Genomic DNA, 25,121 nt, shown 5'->3' with positions numbered 1-25,121 from the left:
CAGAAAACATTAAATTTTTACTAGGTCATGCTGCAGTGGTGCAAAATACTCGTTCAATGTCACTTGTATTTGTCATTTGAACGGGGTTCTTAGGAGGCATGACTCAGCCCTTAGGGCTTCTTCTCAGCCACAAAAATCAGACATGGCAGCTCTCCATTTAGGATTTGGATCCTCTCCGGAGCCCAAGAAGAGGGCCCTCTTGACCAACACACGTGGGCCGTTAGATTTTCCTCCTACGGCTATAATTATTATAAGTTTAAAAGAACTTCCTGTTTGTAGTCGTTGGATAAAAATCTAATGGTCCACATATGTTGATCAGGATGATCTTCATCTTGGCCTCCAGTGAGGATCCAAATCCCTCCATTTATATCTCCAACCACCACTAGGGGCTAAGTCTTCATACTATATATGCTACGTGTGCGAGAGCAGCAACTCGTATAAGGCAACCAACTCAATCGCATGACATTAACATGGATTAGATGATCGACTAAATATAGAATCTTGCTATATTGTAAGGGGTGTCGGACGAGAAATTTTTCAAACGGATACTCTACGTTGAGAAGTTCGAGTTCTGACCTGTGCATAGGCAGTGATCATATAAGGGTCGATCAGAGGACTTTACATCTTCTTACTAAAGAGGATTGATTGCTGATGGGTGGGGGGGTTATTGTTGGTGTTGGAAGCGTTGTTGTCGGTCATTGTCAAAGGTGATGGGCAGAGAAAAAAATTTGGATCTTGTCGTTGGAATTAGAAGGCTCTTGTACCATGTACAAAGTTATGGAAGGCTGGAAAAGCTACAACAGAACGCCAAGTTTCCCACCAATGTGCATACCCAAATAATGTTGGGTTGCTTGTATTTATAATACATTAGAGATTACATTCAGGGTTTGAAAACCCCATTTACAAGGAATATTTGAAATTCAAATATACATAGATAAGACAGTTAAGCAGCTACAAAATATATGAAAATGTCATAAACTTAACGAACTATTTGAAGATAAGAATTAGAAGACAACTCAAACACTTGAACTGGTGTTGACTCTAACTGAGTGAGGACTTCGTCTAACAGTAAAGAGGGGGAGTTCCATGGGAAGAGGAAAATTCAGAAAAAGAGAAAGAAAAGAAAAAGATTGAATGGATTATCCTGAACCCGCCTTCGGCACTGTCGCACGAACCATTTATGATGACTGCGTCTAGGTGGACTGTGGTGTGTCATAAATAAGTGGAGGGGCATGAAAAATATATATTTTTGTCACAAGTTGAATCTTGTACAGACTTGATATGTCAATTTTAGTTTAGTTTAGTTTAGTTTAGTTTTAGTTTAGTTTGAAATGCAAATTTTGAGCTACTACTGATATTTCCAGTTGCATTGGCATAAAAGTCGCATTGGTGTTGATGGTTGAAAATTGGCTGTCGACGCTGGTGGGGCAACTATTGGTCTGTTCTTGCTCATGGAATCCGTGGAGCAAGTCTAGCTCAATACTTGCAAATGGAACATAATATTTACAACGACCTTTTTCTATCCTTTTCCTCCTGTACCCTTCCAAGACGCGGTACGCAAAAACAACAATATTATAGGGAGTCGTTTGTGGACTACCTGACGCACTCTTCCTCCTCTTTTATTCGGGCTTAGGATCAACAATGTAAGATAAACTTATACAGGCAAAATCAAGACGCAATACACAACTAACCTTCTATTTTTTTCACATCAACCTTCACTTTTTTCGGTTATTTAGCTGTTAGTTTTTTTCTGTGCGAGAAAAGTGAAGGTTTATGTAAAAATTTATTTGGAGATTCAGCTTTGCCCCGACCCGGCTCACATGTCATCAATATAACCATTGATACAACGGTCCAGTCCCTCTCATATGATGGGCATCTACGACCAGTCATGTGTTAAATACTGTTGGCGGACACAAGAACTAATGCATGGAAAGAGACAAATAAAGGAACGACTAAATCAAGTAGTTGGAAAATAAATGAAGTTGAAGAAGTAAGAAAACAGAAATCAAGTAGTTGGAAAATAAATGAAGTTCAAGAAGTGAGAAAACAGAAAACAGTAAATTTTTACTAGGTCATGCTGCAGTGGTGCAAAATACTCGTTCAATGTCACTTGTATTTGTAATTTGAACGGGGTTCTAGGGAGGCATGACTCAGCCCTTAGGGCTTCTTCTCAGCCACAAAAATCAGACATGGCAGCTCTCCATCGGAGGCAGATTCTCTGCCCTCCCACTATCCGCTACGCATGCCTTGTGTGGTTACGGTTAAATCACGTCAACATTTTATATTATTATTCTTTTTTATCTTATTATCTCTATAAAAAATAATATAAAATATTGACGTGGCTTAATCATGACCACACAAAATAAAAGAGCACGGAAGGACATGGGAAGTGAGAGTGTAGAGAATCTGACTCCCTCTAGATTTGTATCTCCAACCACCACTAGGGACCTACCATTACATTATAGGACATTGATGGCATTTCCTAATAAAAGCAAACTTTTCCAGGGACCTACAGGTAATAAAAGTTAGCAGTCCGGTCCTTGAGAGTCCTTGTCAAATGTGAACTGGAAAATTCTGTTAACCTGGACTGGACCAGAAAAAATGAAATGCTGAACAATCTTACTGCGACTTGGACATCAACTTCGAGAGGAAAACGCGGATGCAGCCGGGAATATATCCACGTATGAATCTCTTGCTCCTCACGTGACTTCCCTTATTTTTTTTGTAAGTGAAACGCTTGCTCATGTGGCGAGTGAGACAGAGACAATAGTGTATATCTCCGGTTACATGCAAAGGAGCTCCCCAACTTCAAATACATTGGCCTTTCTGAAGAATTTTTTGTGAAACCAAAGATTTACCGTTTGTCTGTCTCAAGCGTCATGTGACCTTTTGATGAATCACCAGTTACAAGAGATGAAACTTTGACTTGTTATGGACTACTGGGGCCAAATCTACTCACATGGTATCGTAGTCTTGAGTTCGCTTCAACAGCTAAAGCATAGGACTTTATGACAGAATCACCACCCAATATTGACAGACTTAGAAAAAGATTCAGCAAAAACACATAAAGTTGCATACGAAAATCTGCTTCGTTCAATCTTATATCATTTAGGACATCCAATGCAGAGGTCAGAAAAGTAAACCGAATTCATCACATTACAAATGATACACGCGAAAACTTGCTTCATTCAATCTTATATCAGTTAGGATATCCAATGCAGATGTCAGAAAAGTGAACTGAATTCATCACATTACAAACGTTACAAACACAAAAACTACCGAGGGAAAGAATCCCTTTTCAATTTTCATGGGGGAATCCTGGCCTGTTGTAACAATCAAAACATATATGAGCATGAAATGAAAAGCCTTCCTCTGCTGTATCACCTCCTGCTGGAATTTTGTAATGATTTCGGGGATCCCTCGAAGAGATCCAAGAGGTAATTCTGCATATCATCCGCACTGTACTTGATGAGCTTGTCACTTATGTCGTTCGAATGTCTTCCCACGAATGTCCTATAAGCTTGGATTACATTCAGGGATGCTGAAATTTGCACATCTTCTCGAAGCTGAGGATCCGGAATGAACCATGTTGTTTGGCTCTTGTAGATCTCTTCGAACGCAAGATAAAAGCTGCGGAGCCTTTCCTTGAGGGTTTTTGAGATAGAATTTGAACCGGGACTCTGAATGCCCTCCTCTTTGAGCAAATTAAGGATGGAACTCCAACTAGATCTCTGGTAGTTCAATGCTTGCTGTTGAACTTTCCCGTTGCACTTCCTAAGCCAGCCGTCTCCGAATATGGGCCTCAGTTCATCCCCCTTAACCTTCTGAGCCATGTACCGTAGATTGTTCATCAAAAATATGTGTTGCAAGGAAGGATCCTTATATAACCTGGACTTTTCGTCAAGGTTGCCTTCCAGAGTTGAAGTAAGTGATCGGAAGTAGCGAACCATTGGGAAAATTCTGCCTGGAGAATCAGTGGGTTTGTTCTCCTCGTCTGAGGTAGGACTAGTGTCAGGCGACAGCGAAATGGAATCAGCATCAGCACTGTCCTCGAAGAGATAATTAAGGGTCTCTCCATAGTCTGTGAGAATCCTCAAGTAATTCATCACATATTTGGTGAGAGGATGTATTCCTCCTCCAGCAACAGGGTTAGTCGAGGGGTTTGATGCAATGGCGCTCTCGAATTTACTAAATGTTGCCTTCACAGACTCACCCAATTTCATCAGAACCTCATGACACTCAATTCTTACAGAAGAACCAGCCTCGTCTGCGTATAAAGCATCTATGTCGGGAAGAACATCTGCAAGCACCTCATACATGTCAAGAATGCGGAACAACTTTTCCGGTTGGTGGGGGCCAATAGACATGGCTTCACCAAAATTCAGAAGCTGCAGCATTGAAGTCTTTGATGCCTCAACAAAACAATCCAAATAAATCGCTCCAAGCTCCCCAAAAATCTGATCGCTGAGCGATCTCTCGCTGGCTAGATAAACTCGCACGAAGATCTTCATACCCCAGACCCATCTTCTGATTTTGGAATTCAGGGAGCCCCACTCCATCTTCAGCACATCCTCAATGCTCAGCTTCTGGATTTCGAGAATGGAGAGGCACTCATCCAATGCCTCCTTTCGGATGATGGTATAAGCTTGCGTGCACTCCTGATCATAATTGCAATTGAACATCAAATTTGCAATGCCTCTGAGCTCAGGAACTATATCCGGATGAACCAAATCAATGATGACTTCCTCCGACGCTCTGCTGACACTATCCCTTTGAAGTGAGTCCTCAATCGAATCATCCCCAAAAGAGATTATCGAGCTTCCATCCGCAATATCATCCTCACTCGAACGAAAAGACATGTGCTCAGGTTCAAAGGGTTGCCTGTTCTGAACAAGCATGTACTTGAACTCTTCCTCCAGCCTAGCCATTGCCGTTTGAAGAACATCGTGAGCTCTATGTAACACCTCACATTCTTCATCATGTTTATCCAAACACGATCTTTCCAATCTTTCGATCAATCTCCGAGCCTCCTCCACAGCCTTCATATACTCCAGAGACTCATTCGGGCTCGAATCCCATATCATAGACTGATCAGCCTCCCAACTCATGATCCTCTCCTGAATCGAATTAAGGCGATCTTCGACCTCACTGATCTTCTCATCCTCATTCTCATCATTTCTCTCACTGAGTCCCATCATGCTGGACAATTGGGTGCCAAGATTAGCCAAAATCTCCCTCTCACCATCTGTAAGGTTCTTCTTCGACCCCAATGCCCTCACTATGTTCTTCGCCGCAGCAATCAAATCGCATTCTCCGTCCATTTCCGGGTCCATAGATTTACAATCCCCCCTCAACATACAATAAACACACCCAAAAATGAACCAACAAATCCAACTCAAATCTTTTCGGTTTTCGGATCAAGGACTCCTTACCAAGGTACAAGAAACAACTTCAGCAATTGAACCAAAAACCCTCCAATTTTTCCAATAAAAACAGAAAAGTAAAAGATACCCTTTTGGTGGAACAACTGCAGAATCAAAGCTTTTTGCATCCACCGAAGTAGTCTATGTTGAAAATTGGCAAATACCCAACAAACACCACTCTCCAAAATTAAGTGGGAACCCAAAAGGCGATTGAGGATAAGAAAAGTCCTGCAATCAAAAGGACTCGTCAAATTAGAAAAAGGGGAAATCTTTTTGTCGTCGAATCAGCAAAAAAGATCAGTCTTTTCAAAAAGTTGGTCATCAGTGGCAAATGGCAATCACCATAAACAATAAGATGCAGAAAAAGCGACGCCAAAGTTGAACCCAAAATAGCAATTAACAGTAGAAAAAAAAAAAAAAAAAAAAAAGAAAAAAGAAATCTTACCTCTTTCTCTTTGCAGGATTCGAACTTTTTGCAGGTTGCAGATTTGCAATACGTACAAAAACGAAAGACCCCAAAATTGTGCTTCAAAAATGGTTGAAGCAAAACGATGTAGCAGCCAGCAAAAGCATTCAGACGAACTGTACGGACAGTTTATCTAGGAAGACGCAAAGAAGCCAACATTCTCGGATATGAATTATTGGCCTCTACTTTTGCGTAACCTTTCTCGAATTGTCTTTTGAATTTTACGGTCTGTTGTTTTCAATAACGCCAACTGGGCTTTGGATGCTTTGACATTCTCGGTTCGTCCTCTGACTAGTATACAGACTACGATGCTATCTTTTTTTGCAGTTTATTATTAATGTTAGAAACAGTTCGAAATTATTATAATAATTACATTTTTTTAGAAAATAAGAAGAAGAGGGGAGAGAGAACGTGGGGGAGTGAGAAGTTTTTGTTTATGGTTTTTTTTAATTAATTTTTTTTTAAATATTGAAAGTATTTTAACATCATCTGTAAATGAGGTTTTAATAAAAAATAGTAAAATTTAGATCTGTGAAATTACATTATTGCCTAACATTTTTTTTTGTAATAGAAGACTCATTTGTCTTTTCACCCTCTTTTAGTTGATAAAAAATATTTCATTAATTAGTAGAGAAGAGATAAGTGAATTTTGAATTCGAAACGCTAGAAGCCAACATCATGCGATGCTTAACGAACAATATTATATTTAATGAAAAATAATATTATATGAACAACGTATTTAAAAACTGAATATGTGACGAATTATTCAAAATGTAGTAATGTGACGTATTATTAGAAATACAGTACAATGTTAGTCTTACCAGTTAACATGGTGGTGCCTACACTTCTCAGGTGGACATTATTTAATAAAATCACATATTTCGATTTATTTGATATAAATCACAAACACCAACTTCTTGTGCTTGAAGAATATTTGCACAAACCAAAAACCTCTATATACTTTACTATTGTTTTTTAAATCACTAGTTTTCTTGTATATATTCATGCCAAAGTAATCTTTAAAAATAATACCAGAGTTGTCAAATTTAGTTTTTAAATTTGTTAACTAATTGATTCGTTAATAGTAATGTGTATGTTAATATGTTACTCGTAAGTACTAATAACTAGATTTCTAGTAAACATATGTAAATCAGTTAAACAATGACATTATTTTGCGAACGAAATTTGGTGAAATTTATTTTGTTAGTTTAAATTCGCGTATGCACATTAACAAAATAAAATCGTGTATATAGACATATTAACATAGTTTTTAAAAAAGTGTTTATATTTTCAGTAACATTTCAATAATTCATTAAAATACTAATTTGTTTAAATCAAACACAATGCATGTTAAACATGTGCGTGTGTGCTTACTTTTCATGCATGAATGTTTCACAAATTTTTCAAGAAAGCTATCTTGTAATACTTTTTGTAACTATATCTCTCTACTAATTAATAAAACACTTATTGTCAATCAAAACTTTATGAAATTATCAGTTTAACTCTATAATTAAAACAGAATAAAAAAATATGGGGCATAAATGTAATTTCACACAACCAAATTTTACTTTTTTTTTTTTTTTCGAAACCTCACATACATGTAATCCTAACATATCTCTAATTATAAAATAAATAAATAAATAAATAAAATAAAAACTTCCCACTCCTATATTCTCTATCACTCCCTTCCCCTCTCATTCTATTTCAAAAACAAAACAAAAAAAAATTTCTCACATAGTTTATATGTGTTCCCATATGCTAGTTCCGTATTACTAAAACTGTGGTGGTACTCAATTTTATTGCGTAAGGTATTCGATTTTCCTTCTCAAAAAAAGGTATTTGTTTTTCAATTAAAGATGGGTCTTGGTAATTTCATTTTTCTAATAACTTTCTTTTTCAGGACATTTTTCTAATAATTAAAATAATAATGACTTTTGAATTCCTGTCCTGGAAGTCATTTTCGAAATGAAAAATGTTAGAGCCGATTCCTCCTCACTGTCAATATATTGACCATGTTACAGAGAAATCTGCCGTTGTCTCACCTTCACTACCTTTCCTTTTCACCATAGTCATCGTCTCCAATTTCTCCACTTGCACAAAATATATATTATATTATATATATGTATATATACACACATATACACACACATATGCACACATATACATATACTTATACATATACATATATATGTGTGTGTGTGTGGTCGTAGTAATTTTCCTTTTGTCAAACAAAATATCTTCTTATCTTTTTCTTATTCAAAACTTATTCTTATCTTTTTTTTATTCAAAAGGTTGTTTTCTAGAAGAAGTCATTGTTGTCCTCTATACAATGTTTTGCTTCCAAAACCAAACTCTCAAAAGTCCAAGTCAACCGCCAAATTCATGAATTTGTAATTTCACACCAAAGACACGTTTCTAAAATACTATATCAAGACGAATTCTAAGCTCATATCCTACATGATACGTTTTAAGTTCAATTTTTAACGCTAATAAATCACATGTAAGGAAAAGCTGAAATATCTTTTTGAATCTTCTCAGCCCCTTAAAAATAAAAGGAAAGCTAACGAAAAGTTAAAAAAAAAAAAAAATTTTTAATTTTAATAAAAAATGATAAATAAAGGTGTAGTGAACAGTACCAGATAAAAGTAAAAATATGATTTTTCGTTAAAAGTGAACAGTACTGAGAGTGTTTTGTTAAACCTCCCAAAAATAAATTGTCGTGATAAAGCTACCAGCTATTCCCCATTCTAAAAAATTGAAGAAATAGACATAGAAAAAAAAAAAGAAAAAGCGAGAGTATATGAAATCCAAATGAAGCTCCAACCGAAAGTATATATTAAAAGGACAAAGTAGTTTACAACATCTAATTAACAACCCCCGTTTAATATATCATACGAAATGTTGGTTGTGAATTCAATTAGCATACGACTAATTGGAAAGAAAACAAGTTTTTAAGTAGAAAACCAACTATTTAATTAAACCTATAGCTACTTAAAATTATAGCACTATCTACATTATAAGGTTGGCTACTTATAATGTAGAACATTTGGAAGAATGCATCCAAGAATAACGCAACTAATGAATATAAGTTCAACATGGTCCACCATCACTGGTATTGATATGTCTCAACTTAATCATCCATTGCTGAGTGTTGGGTTTGATGTGGGGTCACATTGGAAACCAATTCCCACGTTGAGAATGGGTCAAGTTATTATACCGAAGTTAATGCAACTTTTCAAGAGCACGATCATCATTCACAGACTATAGTCAATGCAACTTTTTTTTCTCAATTTTCATGAGGATTTTGGAAGAGGGCTCCCTTGAATAAATGATCTGAAAAGCTCAAGAGCCTCTGTCCACCCTCCCACCTTCACATTATATATTTGTACCATTTCTCTATAAGATATGAGACTCACATGTATTTGTAGATCCTATCTCTATTAGATATAAATTATACAAATATATGTGGTAAGTGTAGCTATCCGATTTCGAAAAAAACATTTTGTACTTTCAAAATGCAAATTTTTTTTTCTTCCTGTGCTCTGATATGGTATGCATGCTGATTTGTCTTGCAGTTATATTCTCAATTGGACTTTAAGATGTTGGGCCTCCACCCGAAGTACTACTTTCCGGACAACACTTGGGTAGTCAGTACCCTTGTTTACAGATCACCAATAAAAATTCGACACCTGTCCATTTAATATTATTTCCCGCACACAATTTCTGTAACCAACACCTCCGTCGACCCACTCTTGTTCCGTCGACCACATCCACGCATCCTCCTCCTTCATCTCTCTTCCATCAAACCCGCCCCAAATCGACCGTCTTTTTTCTCGTGCAATCATGGCGGCAAGGAGAGGAAGCGGCGCCAAGTCGCGACCAACGAGCGAGCAGGTGCGTAAGTGCTGCCATGGTGAAGGAGAAGGTTGGGTACGAGTGGGCAGGGTTTAGTTCGACGGAGGAGAGAGATTGGTTGAGAAATTCGGGTTGGATTTGAATCAATCGTATCTGCGGCATGCGCTGAGCCGCCGAGGACGAGAGAGGAGAGATATTGATTGTTTGGTTACGGGAGCAATCTTAAAGTTGGGTGTTTGGTTATAGGTTTATAGGTTCAGCATATTGGGTCCTTCCCGGTGTGTAACCAATTATTATCCCCAATTTCCTACTAACTTTATTTTGAATCTCAAATTCCACCAAAACCTAATCCGGACAAACCCTAAATTCGACCGTTGAAATTTTTTATATTCCTTATCCCAAACGGTAACCTCACACATCAAATTTGCACACTTCCCCTCAGTATTTAAATTCCACCTGAATTTATTAAAATTTTCAGTTCAATCTTCTCTCTCACGCATCACACTATGGAGAATCTACCAGAAATGCCTCCTACGAGCCCAACTCAATCAGAGAAGACATTTTCCGAGTGCAAATCGCCACCGCCTCCACTCCAACACAAGGATGAAAATTCTCTAAACTCCGGCAACGATTTACGCAAAACCACCACGCCGGACCGCCTTAAAGTTCCCAAGGCATTTAAATTCCCAGAAAGGTATTAAATCTTCCATTCACAGTGACATATAAGATTGCAACACACATATATATGTTATCGATAATATCTCGATATTGATGCGGGTCTGTTCTTATTAGACATCCTGTACACAAGATTTATGATTTATGTTTTATATATTTTCTTAAATTTTGTAGGTATACAAGCCCAACAGATATGAAATTGTCCCCTGTAACAAAAGGCCTTCTTGCCAGAAACAGAAAGGGTGGTGCCCTCTTGCCCCCTAGCAAAAATCTACTCAAACCTCCTCAAGGTACATACATACATATTATATCACTGCATGAACTTTATTAAAAATCTTGATGGAGGAAATTCGATTGGGTTTTTTTGGGTCACTGCTGCAGATTCAGGAGTTGCAGGTGTGGGATGTGGTCCAGCTTCAGAAGTAAAGTTTGGGTGCAATAATTGAAGGCTATGAGGAGAAGCACTTTTGGGACTTTTTTCCAACAGCTTTTTTTCTTTTTTGTTTCAACTTTCACTGTTTCAGACTTGGTGGAATTTGATGCATTTTGGAACAGTTGTGTTTCTGGTGAATGAATAATGAGATTTTTCAACGTGTCCTAAATTCCTCATGCTCACTCACTCATGTTTGATTGTACCAAAAACTTGTGTCAATGATTTTGTACTTGCCCTTGTTCTGGTTGAAACCATGCCTTGTTTCTGTTAGAATTCGAGTTTCCGACTCAAAACCAATTGACGATGTGTGTGTGTCTAGACAGAAGACCGTTTATACATTTTATGTCAAACTTCTATCTTCAATGTGGGATACTCCTAACATGTCTCTTTAGTCTCTCGAGCCTAACATGTGTTCAGTTTTTATTAGGTGAAGTGAGAACTCATATATGCTCTTCTAGTAGGATGTTACAATGTGGGATAATCTCAACATGTCTCTTTAGTCTCTCGAGCCTAACACGTGTTCAATTTTTATTAGGTGACGTGAGAACTACAAAATAAAATTAACCAAAAGGGTGTAGTTGTTACAATTTGTGATTATGCTTTGTTAACTACTAATTTCAGTTCAAGTTCACAAACAGACCTCACTAGATAAGAAACGGCGTCGTCGATACTTTCGAATCTCGCAAGGTCAAGAGGAAGGTTTTTGGCAGGCCAGTTCTCCAGCCAACCTTTTAACTTGGCTCTCAGCTCATCCTCTGAAACAAACTTCTCATCCTCTCCTGGCTCCAGTAACACATAAGTTTCACTGTTATGGTATATCCTTCTCCGCCTCACTGCACAAACCTGTCCAAAAATTGCAACACAAATTTTAAATCTAGGATTTCATGCTGAAGTAAAAACTTGTTCTCGTTGATTCAAGCGGTATTCTACTTTAATTGAATCTTAACTATGAGAAGGGAGATATCCACTCTAGCCAACATGACCACGTCTAGGTTTGCAGAGGGCCGCACATAGGCTCTAGCCAACATGACTACGCTATGTTTGTTGATGAAGTACTTCATGTACTCAGACTCATCATTTTTCGTGCCGCCATTAATTGAATTACGGGAGCTCGAATCCGGCTCTTTGTACCTTCTTTGCCTGCAATTATAGTGCTGTTAGAATACACTGTTTTGTATAACTAAAGTAAGCAACATCATCATTGCCTGCAGTTTACTCATAAAACATTGTACGGTCATTGGGAGTCACCGGTTGTATACAATTATGTGTATGTCTCTTTTATCACGTTCACGTAACCATGATTGTCTCAGTCGGTGGTAGGACATAATTGTTCTACGATATATATACATCTAGTTTCAAAAAGTCTAAGATATAAAAGAGAGTACAACTTACAGTTAAAAGCCAGAAATCCACCATGGAATAACTGTTTCTTCAAAACTCCTTCCACTGGAACCATTTTTCCTGCAAATTTCAGCTTCTTGGTACTACAATTCCAAATCCAAAAGCATGTGAATCAAAACAAGATCTTGCAGGTAACATGCTAAAACTCAGCCTCTGGTAGTATAAACTTGTCACCCTCATATTCCATTGTATTTCCAATTCTACCCCTCCCATCCCTCAGAGGCTCAGACAATTTTCATTTGGGCTTCAAAATGGGCCTACCCCACAAATGGGCCAACTTCTAGACCCTCTTCTTTTCTTTCCCGCGTGATCCGGTTAGTTCGTTAATTTAGCATTTTGGTTCACAAGAGTTCCAGTCAGTTAATCAGTTAGTAAAAATGGCGACGGAAGACCTTCCATCTGATCAGTTGGTTACTTTTGTTTCACAATAACAAAGTAAGAAACCCTCCGAGGTTGTCTCCCACCCCTTTTTAGCTCCTTTATTTCTCTCTGACTCTCACCCCAAACTCCTTTTGTTCCCAAGCCCCAAATTGTACCACCTTTTATGTTAAAGAGTTCCTGGGTTTGATTTGATTTATGGGTTCGACATCGAAACGGGTTTTCGAAGATTCCATTTAGTGGTAAGTTTGCTGCTCAAAACCCAGTTTCCAGAATCGAAGATATGAATCTCTTTAGGGTTTGATTTGTGATTAACCTTTATGCATGGTTCAAACCAAGATTAGGGTTTTTCTTGAAATTTTAAAAGATTCAGCCTCTCTGATTGTAAAAATGTATGATTGTGATGATTTTTCTTCTTATATAATCTACTCTAATTTACGGGGAGAGGGTTTAAAACTTGGTAAAACAAGAAATACATACTATCCTGCCAACTGGCCTAGCCTGCGTCTACATATGATTACAATGTTTAAAGTGTATGTATACTACCCTGCCAACTGGCCTAGCCTGCGTCTGCATATGATTACAATGTTTAAAGTGCTATCATATGTGAAAGTATGCTTGTGATGTTATTGAAACGTTGCATTTAGCTCTCAACGTGTTTGCATGAAGTCGAGTAATTAACCATATTTGATATTGTTCATACCATGCAGTTAAATATCAATTATTGTTGATACGTGTTCTTTCCTTTCTGTTGTCACATTGTGTATAAGTAGTTAATTATTGTTCATATTGTTCGTATCATGCAGTTAAATATCAATTAGAGACAGGCAAAGGAGATTTGATTCTCTGAAGATAATTAACTGTTGCAAATTATATAGTCATGGATGATGCATATAGGGGCGCAAGTGGTAGTAAGCATCCAAGGGTGCATTTTGAAAGCGATGTGGTTAATCACCGCCGAAATTCAAGCTTCCCATCATCCTCGTCATCATCACCATCGTCCTCATCATCATCATCTCCACGTTCATCGCTGGAATCATCTGTCAATTATAAAGAAGATGGTAAGAACCCCTGCGTAACAACGACACGACCACGCCACGAGTCTCAGGGGGCCCTGTCATTACCAGAGGGTTATTCTTCTCCGATTCTGCCTTGGAGCATGCAAAGCGGATCATCCGCGCAATCCTCTCAGTTTCAGATGATGCAAAGGCCTGCAGGATATGACCCGAGTCGAATCCCATCGAATATTTTTTCCAGTAAACCGGCAGCAGGCATGGATTGGAGTGTTGCTTCAAATGAATCATTATTTAGTCTTCATGTGGGGAACAACAGCTTCTCGAGAGATCAATTTGCTTTTCTGAATAAATCCGGAGAGCTTTACAAATCCGGAGAGCTTTATAAATCCGGTGAACTGACAAGGCATGATGAATTATTCTACATTCCAACTCCACTTCCCACAGTTACTGAGGCAGAAACTATTGAAATTAAGATTCACAATGTGGAGAAAGAGAAGGTTGAAAACAAGGCTCCGAACGTGGAGGCAAAAATCGAGGAAAATGAGAGTGCAAATGTGGAGATGTATAAGGTTGAAAGCGTGAGGGGAAATGTCGAAAATGAATCATTAGAAGAAACAGAAGGACCAGATGAATCTGCAAAGACAGAAGCCATAAAACCTAAGGAAATCCGGAATTCTGCTGCTTCATACCGGTCTGATGGGAGCAATAACAGCACCAAGTCATTCCAGTTCCCAGTGTAAGCATTGTTAAAATCATTCCTTGCAGTTGGGATTATCCGGTATTTGTTCATAGCAGGAATAGAATACTTGAAAATTATTGCATATGGTTCTTGCACCGCAGACATTCTCAGTCCAAGACGTCCACGCTTTATTAAATGACAGATTTGTATCAATGTTGTCGATATGTATCAATAAATTGTCAGTACGCTTGAACTGATAGCAGTTGGTGTTTTTCAGGTTGGCAGGTCATGAGGTTGAAAAAAATATCCCTGCAGAGATGGACTCAGAAAAGCTAGAGTCAGAACCACACGTACAGCAGGAGATGCATAAACAAGTAGAGCCCGAAGCCCCCGAAACACCCCTAAACGCCGCCACAACTCAAACAACCAGTTGGTTTTCGTGCTTCTGTTGCTGCACCCCCTGCCGTTGATCTAAAAAGCCTTCATAGGTAGATGCTTTGGATTTCAAAGTTGCTTCCTTGCCAAGTTTCAAAGAACCTCAAGGCTTGTAAGTGGTGGTGTTCCAGTTAGGTTAGGTTTGGGACTCCAACTAGGGTTTGGGTTGAAGAGAAGCCATGGAAAATGAAGAAACCAGAAGAGCGATGAACAAGTGAGAGTTGATGTACATAGAGATCTACACTATATGATGTTTAATGGTAGATTGAAAAATGTTGTATATAGATCTATATCATGTACAGAGCAATAGGTTCTTCACTTGACACTACTATTTATATAATTCTGCTTAAAAAGCATGTCTAACTTTCCTTCGGTTTAGTGCCTATCTGGTGAAATTTTAATTGAATTCTTGAAATTTTTGTCGTGCACGCAATAACTAACAGAGATAACATGATCATTTTAAGCTTGGTTCAAGGGCCAACTAAGTTTTTGTCCTTAAAACATTTCACTGAAGCACATAGGCAAATATAGTGAACATTTGAACAAAAACCTTGCTTTGGAGACAATAGTATTACCAAGTTTCTTGGTTAGATAACTAAAATTGACATATACCCCGTAAGGATGATCTCCGCAATTCATACAGGCTCATAATATATCGTACTATTATATTATAATACGAGCTTTAGTAATAAGTGTGTGACATACAACTACTACTAGGTGTTTAGTGTGCAAGTTAGAGAACGTCACTCCTACATCAGGATTGTGTAATCGACATGTTCAAAATTCAACATATTAAATTGGCTTTTTCTTATGGGGTCAGGGTGTGAACTTTCTGTTTAGGAACTTTAGCTACATGACAAAAGAGCTAAAGAGCATTATGTCTGGATGCTGAGAAAAGCCTTCAATTTATATAATTAGTTTGCTTTCTTCATTAGAGTATGTTTTTCTTCAATAGAGTATGTTTATGGAATAGGATCCTCTTCAGATTCTCTTTGGATCCTTTTTATCCGGATATCCTAGATCTGTCTGTTCAATCAAAAATCAAATAGCCAGGAAAACGATCAAACAACCTTGACACAATTGAAATGAGAAGAAGTTGCGATGGTAGCAACGACCATGAGATCTTCCACATCGAGGTCTGCGACGTTGGTGTTGACGACGGCAACGTTGGAATCAGAGTCGTTATCAATTTTTTCGCGGCGCTGTACAAGGAAGGAGAAGAAGCTTCAATGACTTCGCGACCATGCTCAAGTTAAGGCTTGCAGGCAATCTTGAAGGTCCGGAGGATCCGGATGGAAGGGATCCATAGAGGATCCTTTCCCTATGAACATACGTGCATCAATCCTATGCCCACCATCCACAACTCTATACGATCTGATCAAGTTTGAGTATCTAAATTATTTTGTAATAAATAAGCAGTATCCATCTTGTTTAGAATCGAGAAGCCAATCACATATGCACATTTCTTTGAACAAAAAAGAAGTTTATGATCATTAGATTACTTGCAACACTAATCTTCAATGCCGTAATAATAAATCTGAATCGCTTGCTTCACAAGTCTCGTGCTAAGCAGAATCGATCTTAACCACGAAATAAGGGATCACAACCTTTGTGGTGAAGGGAACACATGCACTTCTCTACCCTTTCATGTTGGGATTTTTCTCTTATTTTGGGTAAAAGTAGTAAGTACATACCATATCTCTATCAATCGCATTCCAAGCTTGTAACTTTCCAAAAATTAAATCACATTAAATCATAGATATGGACGGCCGTGGCTCCATGAGCTAAAATCCCAGTGGAATCCAGTACATACACATTGGCTCCCCACCCCCTCCTTTGCCTATCTGGACCTCATCCGCACTGGAGTAAGGAGGACCCCCAACAACCTATCAAAAGGTCTTGTGGGCCCCACTCCTCCCTTCTGGAAGGACATCCCACGTGGTTTCCATCTTGTGCAGCCACGTGTGTAGAGGTATTCATCAGCCTTGATGAGTTTTTTTTTTTCTTCATTTCCTTCCCCTTTCTCACTCACTTAACCACATGTATATAGTCTCCTCAAGGACGGTCACCTTGCTACAATAAAATGCGTTTGTTCTGGTATTTCAAACTAATCAAAAGATATTTGTATGTTAAGTCAAACAACTTGAAAACTTGTGATATCGTTAAGCATCTCACTAGCATGCAAGTTTATTTCCAGACTCAATAGAGAAACTTACAAAATACTTAATTGTAGGAGTATTTTTTAAGGAATTATGCACTTGTAGTTAAACTGAATATCTGTAGTAGTATATTAAACTAATCATATGCTTTTGCATGAACGAAACATCTAACATTCTGTTATCTGTTGACGAAAACATTATTGATATGCTTTTGCGTAAACGAAACATCTAGCATTCCGTTATCTGTTGACGAAAGCATTATTCATATGTTTTTGCGTAAACGAAACATCTAACGTTCCGTTATCTATTGACGAAACCGTCACAGTAACGTATCCGATGTAAGTCCACCATTCCGAGTGCATTTATTGTCCGGCGGTGGACCCCATTCCCTCATGGTCCCAACACCCACCAAATACGACAATACCGTGAAAATGTAAAGAATTTACCTTTTTAAAATTAAAAAACGGAGGAAGGCACGTGAAACGGATAAAAAAAAAAGAAAAGAAAAAAAAAAAAAGAAAAAAAGAAGAACGCGTTTTCTTCCCAAAAGAAACACAGCTGAATGACTTCTCTTCTCTTCTCTCTCTCTCCTCCTCCGCTATCTCTCTCTCTCTCTCTCGTCAGGGACCAACAAAATTAGGGTTAGGTTTCCATAAACCCCTTTTTACTCTTTCTATGCAAGTCCAAGGGAGGGAAAGGGTTTTTGGGGTTTTGATCTCTTGGGTTCCGGAGACCCTTTTCTCTGCGGCAGGATCGACATGAATTCCCCAATTTTCAAGAGGAACACGCAGTCTCTGAGCAAAATCCGAGTAGCGGCACCGCGCCGGTAGCTTGCACTGATTCGATTTGAATTCCAGGGCAAGAAAAAAAGCAGATTTCAAAGGAAGGTCAAAGAATTTTACTCCCACTGCTGCGAGGTACATATAGTCTGATGTTAAATTTACCAAAATTTTTCGGTTTGGATTTAGTTCATAGTTTTGGGAGGTTTGACTGTTTCAGTAGAGCATTAGTTAAAGCAGTTGTTTTGTGTCCGTACAGTTGGTAGTGGGAAATGAAAATTGCCCTGTTAATTTGTTGCAGCCGCCATGGCCTCCAAAAGACGGCATTCGTGTAAGAGTAAGAAGCGGTCGAGCTACTGACGAATTATAGTCATAATCTAGCTGAAATTGTAAGAACTGTGAGTTAAATTTCAATGCTTTCGAATCTTTATAGTGTTGAGTCATTTCCTTAATTTCAAGCTGAAATTGTGTGTGATTTTGTAATTTTTGCAGTGAACCGCTTAACTGAGAGTTTTTGAGAGATGGGTTTTTCTCTGTTTTCCTCTTCGGTCATCAAAGGACATGTTTTTCGCAGACCCACTTCTCCAGTGTTTGTTCTGAAGCTTGTTTTGCTCTTGTGGGTGTTCTTTACTTCTCAGAACTGTGCTGTTCTCGCTGATACTGACGCATCAGTTCTTCTTGAACTAAAAAACTCTGTCTTGGATCCGTCGGGCTTGCTTTCTGGCTGGAATGGTCGGCTCAATTCTGGTCATTGCTCATGGCCTGGCGTCTTCTGCAACTCAAATTCTCGGGTGGTTTCACTCAACATTACTGGGAATGGAGGAGAAACCGAAGGTAGATCGAAAACTATTGCGTGCTCAGATTTTGCTCAGTTGCCGCTTTATGGATTTGGAATCAGGAGGAGCTGTGAGGGTAGCAGAGGAAGATTGGCTGGGAAGCTCCCGTCTGTAATTGGTAAGCTCACTGAGCTTAGGGTTTTGTCCCTCCCCTTCAATAGTTTTGAGGGTGAAATTCCTAGTGAAGTTTTGGGCTTGGAAAATTTGGAGGTTCTTGATCTCGAGGGAAACTCGATAACTGGGTCGCTGCCCTTTCGGCTTAATCCAAATTTGAGGGTTCTTAATCTGGGGTTTAATAGGATTGAAGGTGAGATACCGACCTTGTGGTCAAATTATATGAGCCTAGAGATCTTGAATTTAGCTGGGAATCTCGTAAACGGGACAATTCCAGGTTTCATTGGTAGGTTAAAGGCGGTGTACTTGTCATACAATTCACTTAGTGGAGATGTTCCCAGCGAGATTGGAGCCAAGTGTGGGAAGCTTGAGCATCTTGATTTGGCGGGTAATTTCTTGGTTCATAAAATTCCAAGCAGTTTGGGAAATTGCAGCCAGTTGAGGACGTTGTTGCTGTATTCAAATATGTTTGAAGAGGGTATTCCAGCTGAACTCGGACGGCTTCAAGCTCTGGAAGTGTTGGATGTGTCAAGGAATAGCCTGAGTAGTTCATTACCACGCGAGCTGGGGAATTGTTCTCAGTTGTCTGCCCTTGTGCTGTCATCTATGTTTAATCCACTTCCACGAGTCAATGATACTGTAGTGGACTCTTTGCTGGAGCAGTTGAATGCTATGAGTGACGACTTCAATTACTTTCAAGGTACAATGCCTGTAGAAATTACAACCCTTCCGAAGCTAAGGATCTTGTGGGCACCAAGGGCAAGTATTGAGGGCACTTTCCCAAGCAATTGGGGTGGTTGTGAATACTTAGAGATGATCAATTTGGCTCAGAACTTTTTGACTGGGGAAATTCCTAGCGGACTTAGTCGCTGCAGGAACCTTCAATTTCTTGATGTGAGCTCTAACACGCTTAGTGGGGAGCTTTTCCAGGATCTTCATGTTCCTTGTATGGATATGTTTGATATCAGCGGAAACATCTTGTCAGGTTCAATACCTGAATATTTCAACAAAACTTGTGGTTCTCCTTTGAGAGATTTTTCTTTCAAGTATGAGGATCCGTCCTCACACTATGTAGCATTTTTTGCTTCTAAATCCCAAGTTGGAAATCCATTGCAAATGCACAGAGAGGATGACGGTCTCATAGTAGTACACAACTTTGCGCACAATAATTTTACTGGCACTTTGCAGACACTGCCTATTGCACCTGAAAGACTTGGGAAGCAAACTTTTTATGCATTCTTTGCTGGAGAAAACAAGCTTTCTGGAGAATTTCCAGGTAACTTATTTGGCAAGTGTGAGGGATTGGAGTGGCTGATTGTTAATGTTAGCCACAACAAGTTAGAAGGTCAGATTCCTGCTGAAGTTGGCACTATGTGCAAATCTCTTAAAGTTTTAGATGCATCTCGGAATCAGATGATTGGTCCTATTCCCCCTACCATTGGGAATTTGTCTCTTGTCTCCCTTAATTTGAGTTGGAACATGTTGAAGGGTGAAATACCAACCAGTCTTGGCCAGATAACTGATCTGACGTATCTATCCTTATCAGGCAATCTCCTTACAGGTGTCATTCCATCTAGTTTGGGGCAGCTTTCCTCTTTAGAAGTGCTTGAACTATCTTCAAACTATCTCACTGGCGAGATACCAAAAGATCTTGTGAATCTGCGAAACCTGACTGTTCTTCTGCTGGACAAGAATAATATTTCTGGTCAGATTCCATCTGGATTGGCAAATATGACCACACTGTCATCTTTCAATGTGTCTTTCAATAACATATCAGGTTCACTGCCTGCAAATAATAACCTGATGAAATGCAATGCTGCTATTGGAAACCCAAATCTACAATCTTGCCCCATGTTGTCTCAGACACAGCCAGCTTTGGATTCCCAAGGAAGAGTTGGCGATTCACAACCTCTTGCTGCTTCACCAGTGGGAGGTCCAGCTCTGAAGAGTGGGAACGGTTTCAGTCCGATTGAGATAGCATCCATTACATCTGCATCGGCCATAGTTTCAGTGCTGCTTGCTCTTGTTGTTCTGTTCTTGTACACACGGAAATGGAATCCAAAGTCTGGAACACAAGTGTCTACCCGGAAGGAAGTTACAGTTTTCACAAATATTGGGGTTCCGTTGACCTTTGAGAATGTTGTGCGAGGCACAGGAAGTTTCAATGCTAGCAACTGCATCGGGAATGGAGGTTTTGGAGCTACCTACAAGGCAGAGATATCACCTGGAATCGTGGTGGCAATTAAACGGCTTTCAGTTGGAAGGTTCCAAGGAGTTCAACAGTTTCATGCAGAAATTAAAACCCTTGGAAGGCTTCGCCATCCAAATCTTGTCACTTTGCTTGGTTATCACGCCAGTGATACAGAGATGTTTCTAATATATAACTATTTGGCGGGTGGTAATTTGGAAAAGTTTATTCAGGAAAGGTCTACAAGGGCTGTGGATTGGAGGGTACTTCACAAGATTGCTTTGGACATAGCCCGTGCACTTGCCTACCTACATGATCAGTGCGTACCACGTGTCCTTCATCGGGACGTCAAGCCAAGCAATATTTTGTTGGATGATGATTTTAATGCGTATCTCTCAGACTTTGGTTTGGCCAGACTTCTGGGAACTTCAGAGACTCATGCTACTACCGGCGTTGCTGGAACGTTTGGATATGTTGCCCCGGAATATGCAATGACTTGCCGTGTTTCAGATAAGGCTGATGTATATAGTTATGGCGTTGTGCTACTGGAGTTACTCTCTGACAAGAAGGCACTGGATCCCTCCTTCTCTTCTTATGGAAATGGATTCAACATCGTTCAGTGGTCATGTATGCTTCTTCGGCAAGGCCGGGCAAAGGAGTTCTTCACCGCTGGGTTATGGGATGCAGGTCCCCATGATGACTTAGTAGAAGTTCTGCACTTGGCAGTAGTGTGCACGGTTGACTCTCTCTCAACCAGGCCTACAATGAGGCAAGTTGTACGACGGCTTAAGCAACTTCAGCCTCCATCTTGCTAGCTGCTTTACAAGGTTTGTAGTGGTTAACATTAGTAGTCTGTAGAAAGAGGAGCTCCATTTGTCATATGTGCCTGCGCATTTGCTGCGCTTTGGTGACACTGGTGCTAGGTTGATTTCTAAACCTTAGTGATCCAACTTGTACATTGTATGATAGTTGTGCCCCCAATTTTTTTCAATGTCGCTTCTCCAAGTAGGGGCCTGGCCAACGAATCTGCAGAAGAATGCGGATATTCCATTTCCTCGTCTTATACGTGTATATTCGGCTTCATTTGTGCAATAAAACATAGAGTTGATATGTTTTCTGGAAATTATAGAAACTGTTTAGCGTCAAGTTATTCATATCTGTTTTATGATGCGCAGAAATGGTCAGTCATTGACCTATCCGAGGATCGAGGAACAAATCACACATGCTTCAATATCTTCAGTTCTGTGAACAAAAACGAAATTCAAAAGCAACATAAAGACATGGACACTTGCAGTATCATGATCATTCGCTTGCGACATTTATAAGATACATGAGCATGCAATCGTCTTTAATACACTGATCACCAATGCCGGAATATTGATTCTCAATCACTTGCGTTACAAGCCTCTTGCTAAGCAGAATCGATCTTAACTACAAAATAAGGGATCAGAATCTTTATTTGGTGGACGGAACACATGCGCTTCCCCAGCCATTCGTGTTCTTTTGGGATTTTTCTCTTGTACACACACATTGGCCCTCCCTCCTTTGCCTGTCTGGACCTCGTCAACACTAGAGTATATCCCCAACATCCCATCTAAAGGTTTTGTGGGCCCCACTCCTCCCTTCTGGGAGTACATTCCACGTGGGTTCCTTCTTCTTCAGCCACTTGTGCAGAGGTATTCAGCCTTGAGGAATCATTTTTCTTCTTAGGACTGGTTTGGCATTGTTATGTTTTTAAAAAAATTATTTCTACTGTGCTATAACAATAAGCAGCTATGAAATAAAGTAACAGAGTGTTTGGTAAACTCTTTTTTATGTAAAAGTGCTTTTGGAAAAAAAAAAAAAAGCAATATGATAATGTTTGGTAAACTTTTATGTAAAACATCTGTGACTCTGTGAAATGACCAAAAAAAGTATAAAATGAGTATATTATTAAATGTAAAATAATAAACCAGCCCTATCTTTCTTTTATTTATCTTCATTTATTAATAACCTATGTTTTCTATTTATTAATAGTCTCTCTAGAAGTCTCTCTTTCTTTTATCCATCTTCATTTGTTAATAATCTACGTAGAAGTCTCCCAACTCTCCCCCACTCCCCAATTTTCTGTCTTTATTTTTTTTTTCTTTGCTTCTTCTTCATCTTTTTTATTTTCCTCCTTCATCTAGCTGACATAGCAACTACCATAGGAGCAAGACCGCTTCGCTTTGCCACTCCAATCCTCTGCGGACGATGGATAATGAAGGCAACGACTCAAGTCCAGCCTCGCTTTGCTTCTCGCTGTCTCCAAGTTGTAAACTTTGAAGAAGGAGAAATTGAAGATGGATAATGAAGGCAGCGACTCAATCCTCTTCTTCCAGCTGTCTCCAGTCCTTCCACCTCCTCCTCGTTTTTTTTTTTTTTTTCTGATTTGAAACAAATTCAAAGTTGTAAACTTTGAAGAATGAGTAATTGAATTGTTGTTGTTCTTTTTGTTTGCAGATTCTTGAAGTAGCAGAGGAAAAATGAGTTTTATGCTTCTTTTTTTTTTTGCGATTATCGGTTTTGGCTGTGGTAATTTGGTGGGTTTCTGTGTTTCCATTTCTTGTGCAGATCGGCAAAGCCGTTTCTAGTGGGTTTCTGGGTTTTGTGGAGATCGGCAAAGGAGTACCGTTTCTAGTTTGAGGGTGTAATTGAACTTTAGAAAGTTTCATTAAGGGAGCACTGTAGCTCCACATGCTTTGAAAAAAAGCTAATTTTCCAAAGCAGCATTTAGCTGCTTCAGCTTTTCTGATGATGTCAGCTTATTCTCACACCAGCTTCCAAAATAATCCCTTTTTTTTGAGTTTACCAAACACCTTCAATATAAAAACTTTGAAAATAAGCAAGCTTTTTTTTTCTTTTAAGCACCTCAATGCCAAATCATACCTTATTCCTTCCTCTTTCTCACTCACTTAACCACAAATAGCCTTCTCAAGGAGAATCATCTTACTACAACTAAAATGTGTTTGGCAACGGTATTTCAAACTAATCAATCAATACTTATGTGGTAAGTGAAAAAAATTCAACAACCACAAAATACAACAAAACCATGAAAATGTAAACCTATTTGATATCCTATAAAAAGAAAAATTCATCATTTCTCAAAAACACTTCTCAAGAATATCTCTTAACAACTCTTGAAAATAAATTTTTTAAGACTCAAAAACTTGTTTGGTATGAGATTTAAAATTGGTTTTATATCTTAAAACTAAAACTGGACACAGAAATCCAAAGAGAGAGAGAGTTGCAGGAAAGGAGAAAGAGGAAAGAGGAGAAAATAAAGAAATAGAGGATTAGATGAGAGAGAAACGAGATAAGATCAAAGGAGATAAAGAGAAGGAAGAGGAGGAGAGAGAGAAGAAAAAAAAAGAAAGAAAAGGAAGAGAGCTAAGCGGAGTGGAGGAGAGAGAAAGAAGAAAAAAAAAAAAAAAAAAAAAGAGAACGAGGAGAGATAATAAAAAAGAGAGCGGAGTTTAAGTTTAAGAACTCAGTTTTGGTACTTTTAGAGGGAAAGAGATCCTCTCCGGATCACTTTTTTTCTAAAGCTTGCAGATCAAGTGATTCGAGCTCTTGAAATTTGATTCAATGGCCAAAAATTATTATAATTTTCAGGGGTCCGGATTTCAAGCGTCGTTGAATCAAATTTCAAGAGCCGGATCACTTGATCCGCGGGTTTTGATGGAAGAGATCCGGAGAGTATCTATTTTCCCTTTAGAGAATTGACTATATTTTAAGATAGTTTGAGTTTAATTTTTAAATACAGTCGTACTAAGGGCTCGTCTAGATGTACTGAAAACGATTCCAGAAAACACTTTAAGTGATTCTCCAGAATTTACTTGCATTTTTACTAAAGATTGGTTTTAAAAACATTTTCACCAAAAGAGGCTTCAGTTATTTTAATGCACATTCAAATGAGCCCTAAGACTAAAAACTTAAAAAGTGTTTTTGAATTTAAAGTGTTGAATTCAAATAGAATGTCAAACATGCCCAAAAATATTTATTAAAAAAAAAAAGGAAATTGTTATTAGTATTTCAAAATTCTCATTCCACACTCCTAACTTTCTATATTTGGAAAGAAAAATACACTTATAAGGAGTGTATAATGAAATTTTTTGAATGTCAATAACACTTCGAAAAAAAAAAAAAAAAAAAGGAAAAAACAAAGTAGAGGAGGAAGAAACATGTAATAGAAAAAGAAAAGGGAAGAAGGCGGTTTCTTCCCAAATGAAACACAGCTGAATGACTTATTCTTCTCTCTCCCCT

General features: G+C 38.6%; 5 protein-coding genes across 9 annotated transcripts; 3 read left to right on the top strand and 2 right to left on the bottom strand.

The window, feature by feature from the left end:
• Positions 1-3,163: 3,163 nt before the first annotated feature.
• On the bottom strand, positions 3,164-6,138 carry LOC137707717 (exocyst complex component EXO70E2-like). Of its 2 annotated transcripts, XM_068446622.1 has the most exons (3): positions 5,869-6,138; positions 5,512-5,651; positions 3,164-5,427 (listed from the first exon to the last, which is right to left on the bottom strand). In XM_068446622.1, exon 3 carries the CDS (start codon positions 5,355-5,357, stop codon positions 3,381-3,383), a length of 1,977 nt encoding a protein of 658 aa, XP_068302723.1. In that variant the 5' UTR covers positions 5,358-5,427; positions 5,512-5,651; positions 5,869-6,138; the 3' UTR covers positions 3,164-3,380. The 2 variants fall into 2 exon arrangements, with proteins under 2 accessions (XP_068302723.1, XP_068302722.1); XM_068446621.1 differs by having other exon boundaries at positions 3,164-5,651.
• A 3,501-nt stretch (positions 6,139-9,639) lies between these two features.
• LOC137708757 (uncharacterized) lies at positions 9,640-11,146 on the top strand. The gene is made up of 4 exons (XM_068447911.1): positions 9,640-10,022; positions 10,223-10,438; positions 10,594-10,709; positions 10,801-11,146. Exons 2-4 carry the CDS (start codon positions 10,251-10,253, stop codon positions 10,863-10,865), a joined length of 369 nt encoding a protein of 122 aa, XP_068304012.1. The 5' UTR covers positions 9,640-10,022; positions 10,223-10,250; the 3' UTR covers positions 10,866-11,146.
• A 300-nt stretch (positions 11,147-11,446) lies between these two features.
• LOC137709240 (protein CHLORORESPIRATORY REDUCTION 7, chloroplastic-like) lies at positions 11,447-12,308 on the bottom strand. Its single transcript, XM_068448335.1, has 3 exons — positions 12,238-12,308; positions 11,800-11,992; positions 11,447-11,695 (listed from the first exon to the last, which is right to left on the bottom strand). The coding sequence occupies exons 1-3, from the start codon at positions 12,306-12,308 to the stop codon at positions 11,447-11,449; spliced, it is 513 nt and encodes a 170-aa protein (XP_068304436.1).
• Positions 12,309-13,511: 1,203 nt separating this feature from the next.
• On the top strand, positions 13,512-14,796 carry LOC137709239 (uncharacterized). Its single transcript, XM_068448334.1, has 2 exons — positions 13,512-14,383; positions 14,604-14,796. Exons 1-2 carry the CDS (start codon positions 13,512-13,514, stop codon positions 14,794-14,796), a joined length of 1,065 nt encoding a protein of 354 aa, XP_068304435.1.
• Positions 14,797-17,497: 2,701 nt separating this feature from the next.
• LOC137707557 (LRR receptor-like serine/threonine-protein kinase RPK2) lies at positions 17,498-21,947 on the top strand. 4 transcript variants are annotated; one of them, XM_068446451.1, is made up of 3 exons: positions 17,498-17,837; positions 18,001-18,088; positions 18,192-21,947. In XM_068446451.1, the coding sequence occupies exon 3, from the start codon at positions 18,221-18,223 to the stop codon at positions 21,650-21,652; it is 3,432 nt and encodes a 1,143-aa protein (XP_068302552.1). In that variant the 5' UTR covers positions 17,498-17,837; positions 18,001-18,088; positions 18,192-18,220; the 3' UTR covers positions 21,653-21,947. The 4 variants fall into 4 exon arrangements, with proteins under 4 accessions (XP_068302552.1, XP_068302553.1, XP_068302550.1 ...); XM_068446452.1 differs by having other exon boundaries at positions 18,001-18,097; XM_068446449.1 differs by having other exon boundaries at positions 17,959-18,088.
• The last annotated feature ends 3,174 nt before the right edge of the window (positions 21,948-25,121 follow it).

The sequence above is a fragment of the Pyrus communis genome, chromosome 11, assembly GCF_963583255.1.
Source record: "Pyrus communis chromosome 11, drPyrComm1.1, whole genome shotgun sequence".
Lineage (NCBI taxonomy): Eukaryota > Viridiplantae > Streptophyta > Magnoliopsida > Rosales > Rosaceae > Pyrus > Pyrus communis.
The sequence above is the reverse complement of the archived record's forward strand: the minus strand, read 5'-3'. Positions and strand labels throughout refer to the sequence as shown.

What these genes read in the sequence shown, in the direction of transcription:
- LOC137709240 (XM_068448335.1), bottom strand. Translation starts at nt 12,308, where the DNA reads ATGGTTCCAGTGGAAGGAGTTTTGAAGAAACAGTTATTCCATGGTGGA. An exon ending in CTGGCTTTTAACTGTAAGTT is followed by an intron (nt 11,993 to 12,237) that starts GTACTCTCTTTT and finishes CTATAATTGCAG; the next exon opens with GCAAAGAAGGTACAAAGAGC. An exon ending in TGGATATCTCCCTTCTCATA is followed by an intron (nt 11,696 to 11,799) that starts GTTAAGATTCAA and finishes ATTTTTGGACAG; the next exon opens with GTTTGTGCAGTGAGGCGGAG.
- LOC137707717 (XM_068446621.1), bottom strand. Translation starts at nt 5,357, where the DNA reads ATGTTGAGGGGGGATTGTAAATCTATGGACCCGGAAATGGACGGAGAA.
- LOC137708757 (XM_068447911.1), top strand. Translation starts at nt 10,251, where the DNA reads ATGGAGAATCTACCAGAAATGCCTCCTACGAGCCCAACTCAATCAGAG. An exon ending in GCATTTAAATTCCCAGAAAG is followed by an intron (nt 10,439 to 10,593) that starts GTATTAAATCTT and finishes TAAATTTTGTAG; the next exon opens with GTATACAAGCCCAACAGATA. An exon ending in TCTACTCAAACCTCCTCAAG is followed by an intron (nt 10,710 to 10,800) that starts GTACATACATAC and finishes TCACTGCTGCAG; the next exon opens with ATTCAGGAGTTGCAGGTGTG.
- LOC137709239 (XM_068448334.1), top strand. Translation starts at nt 13,512, where the DNA reads ATGGATGATGCATATAGGGGCGCAAGTGGTAGTAAGCATCCAAGGGTG. An exon ending in AAGTCATTCCAGTTCCCAGT is followed by an intron (nt 14,384 to 14,603) that starts GTAAGCATTGTT and finishes GGTGTTTTTCAG; the next exon opens with GTTGGCAGGTCATGAGGTTG.
- LOC137707557 (XM_068446451.1), top strand. Translation starts at nt 18,221, where the DNA reads ATGGGTTTTTCTCTGTTTTCCTCTTCGGTCATCAAAGGACATGTTTTT.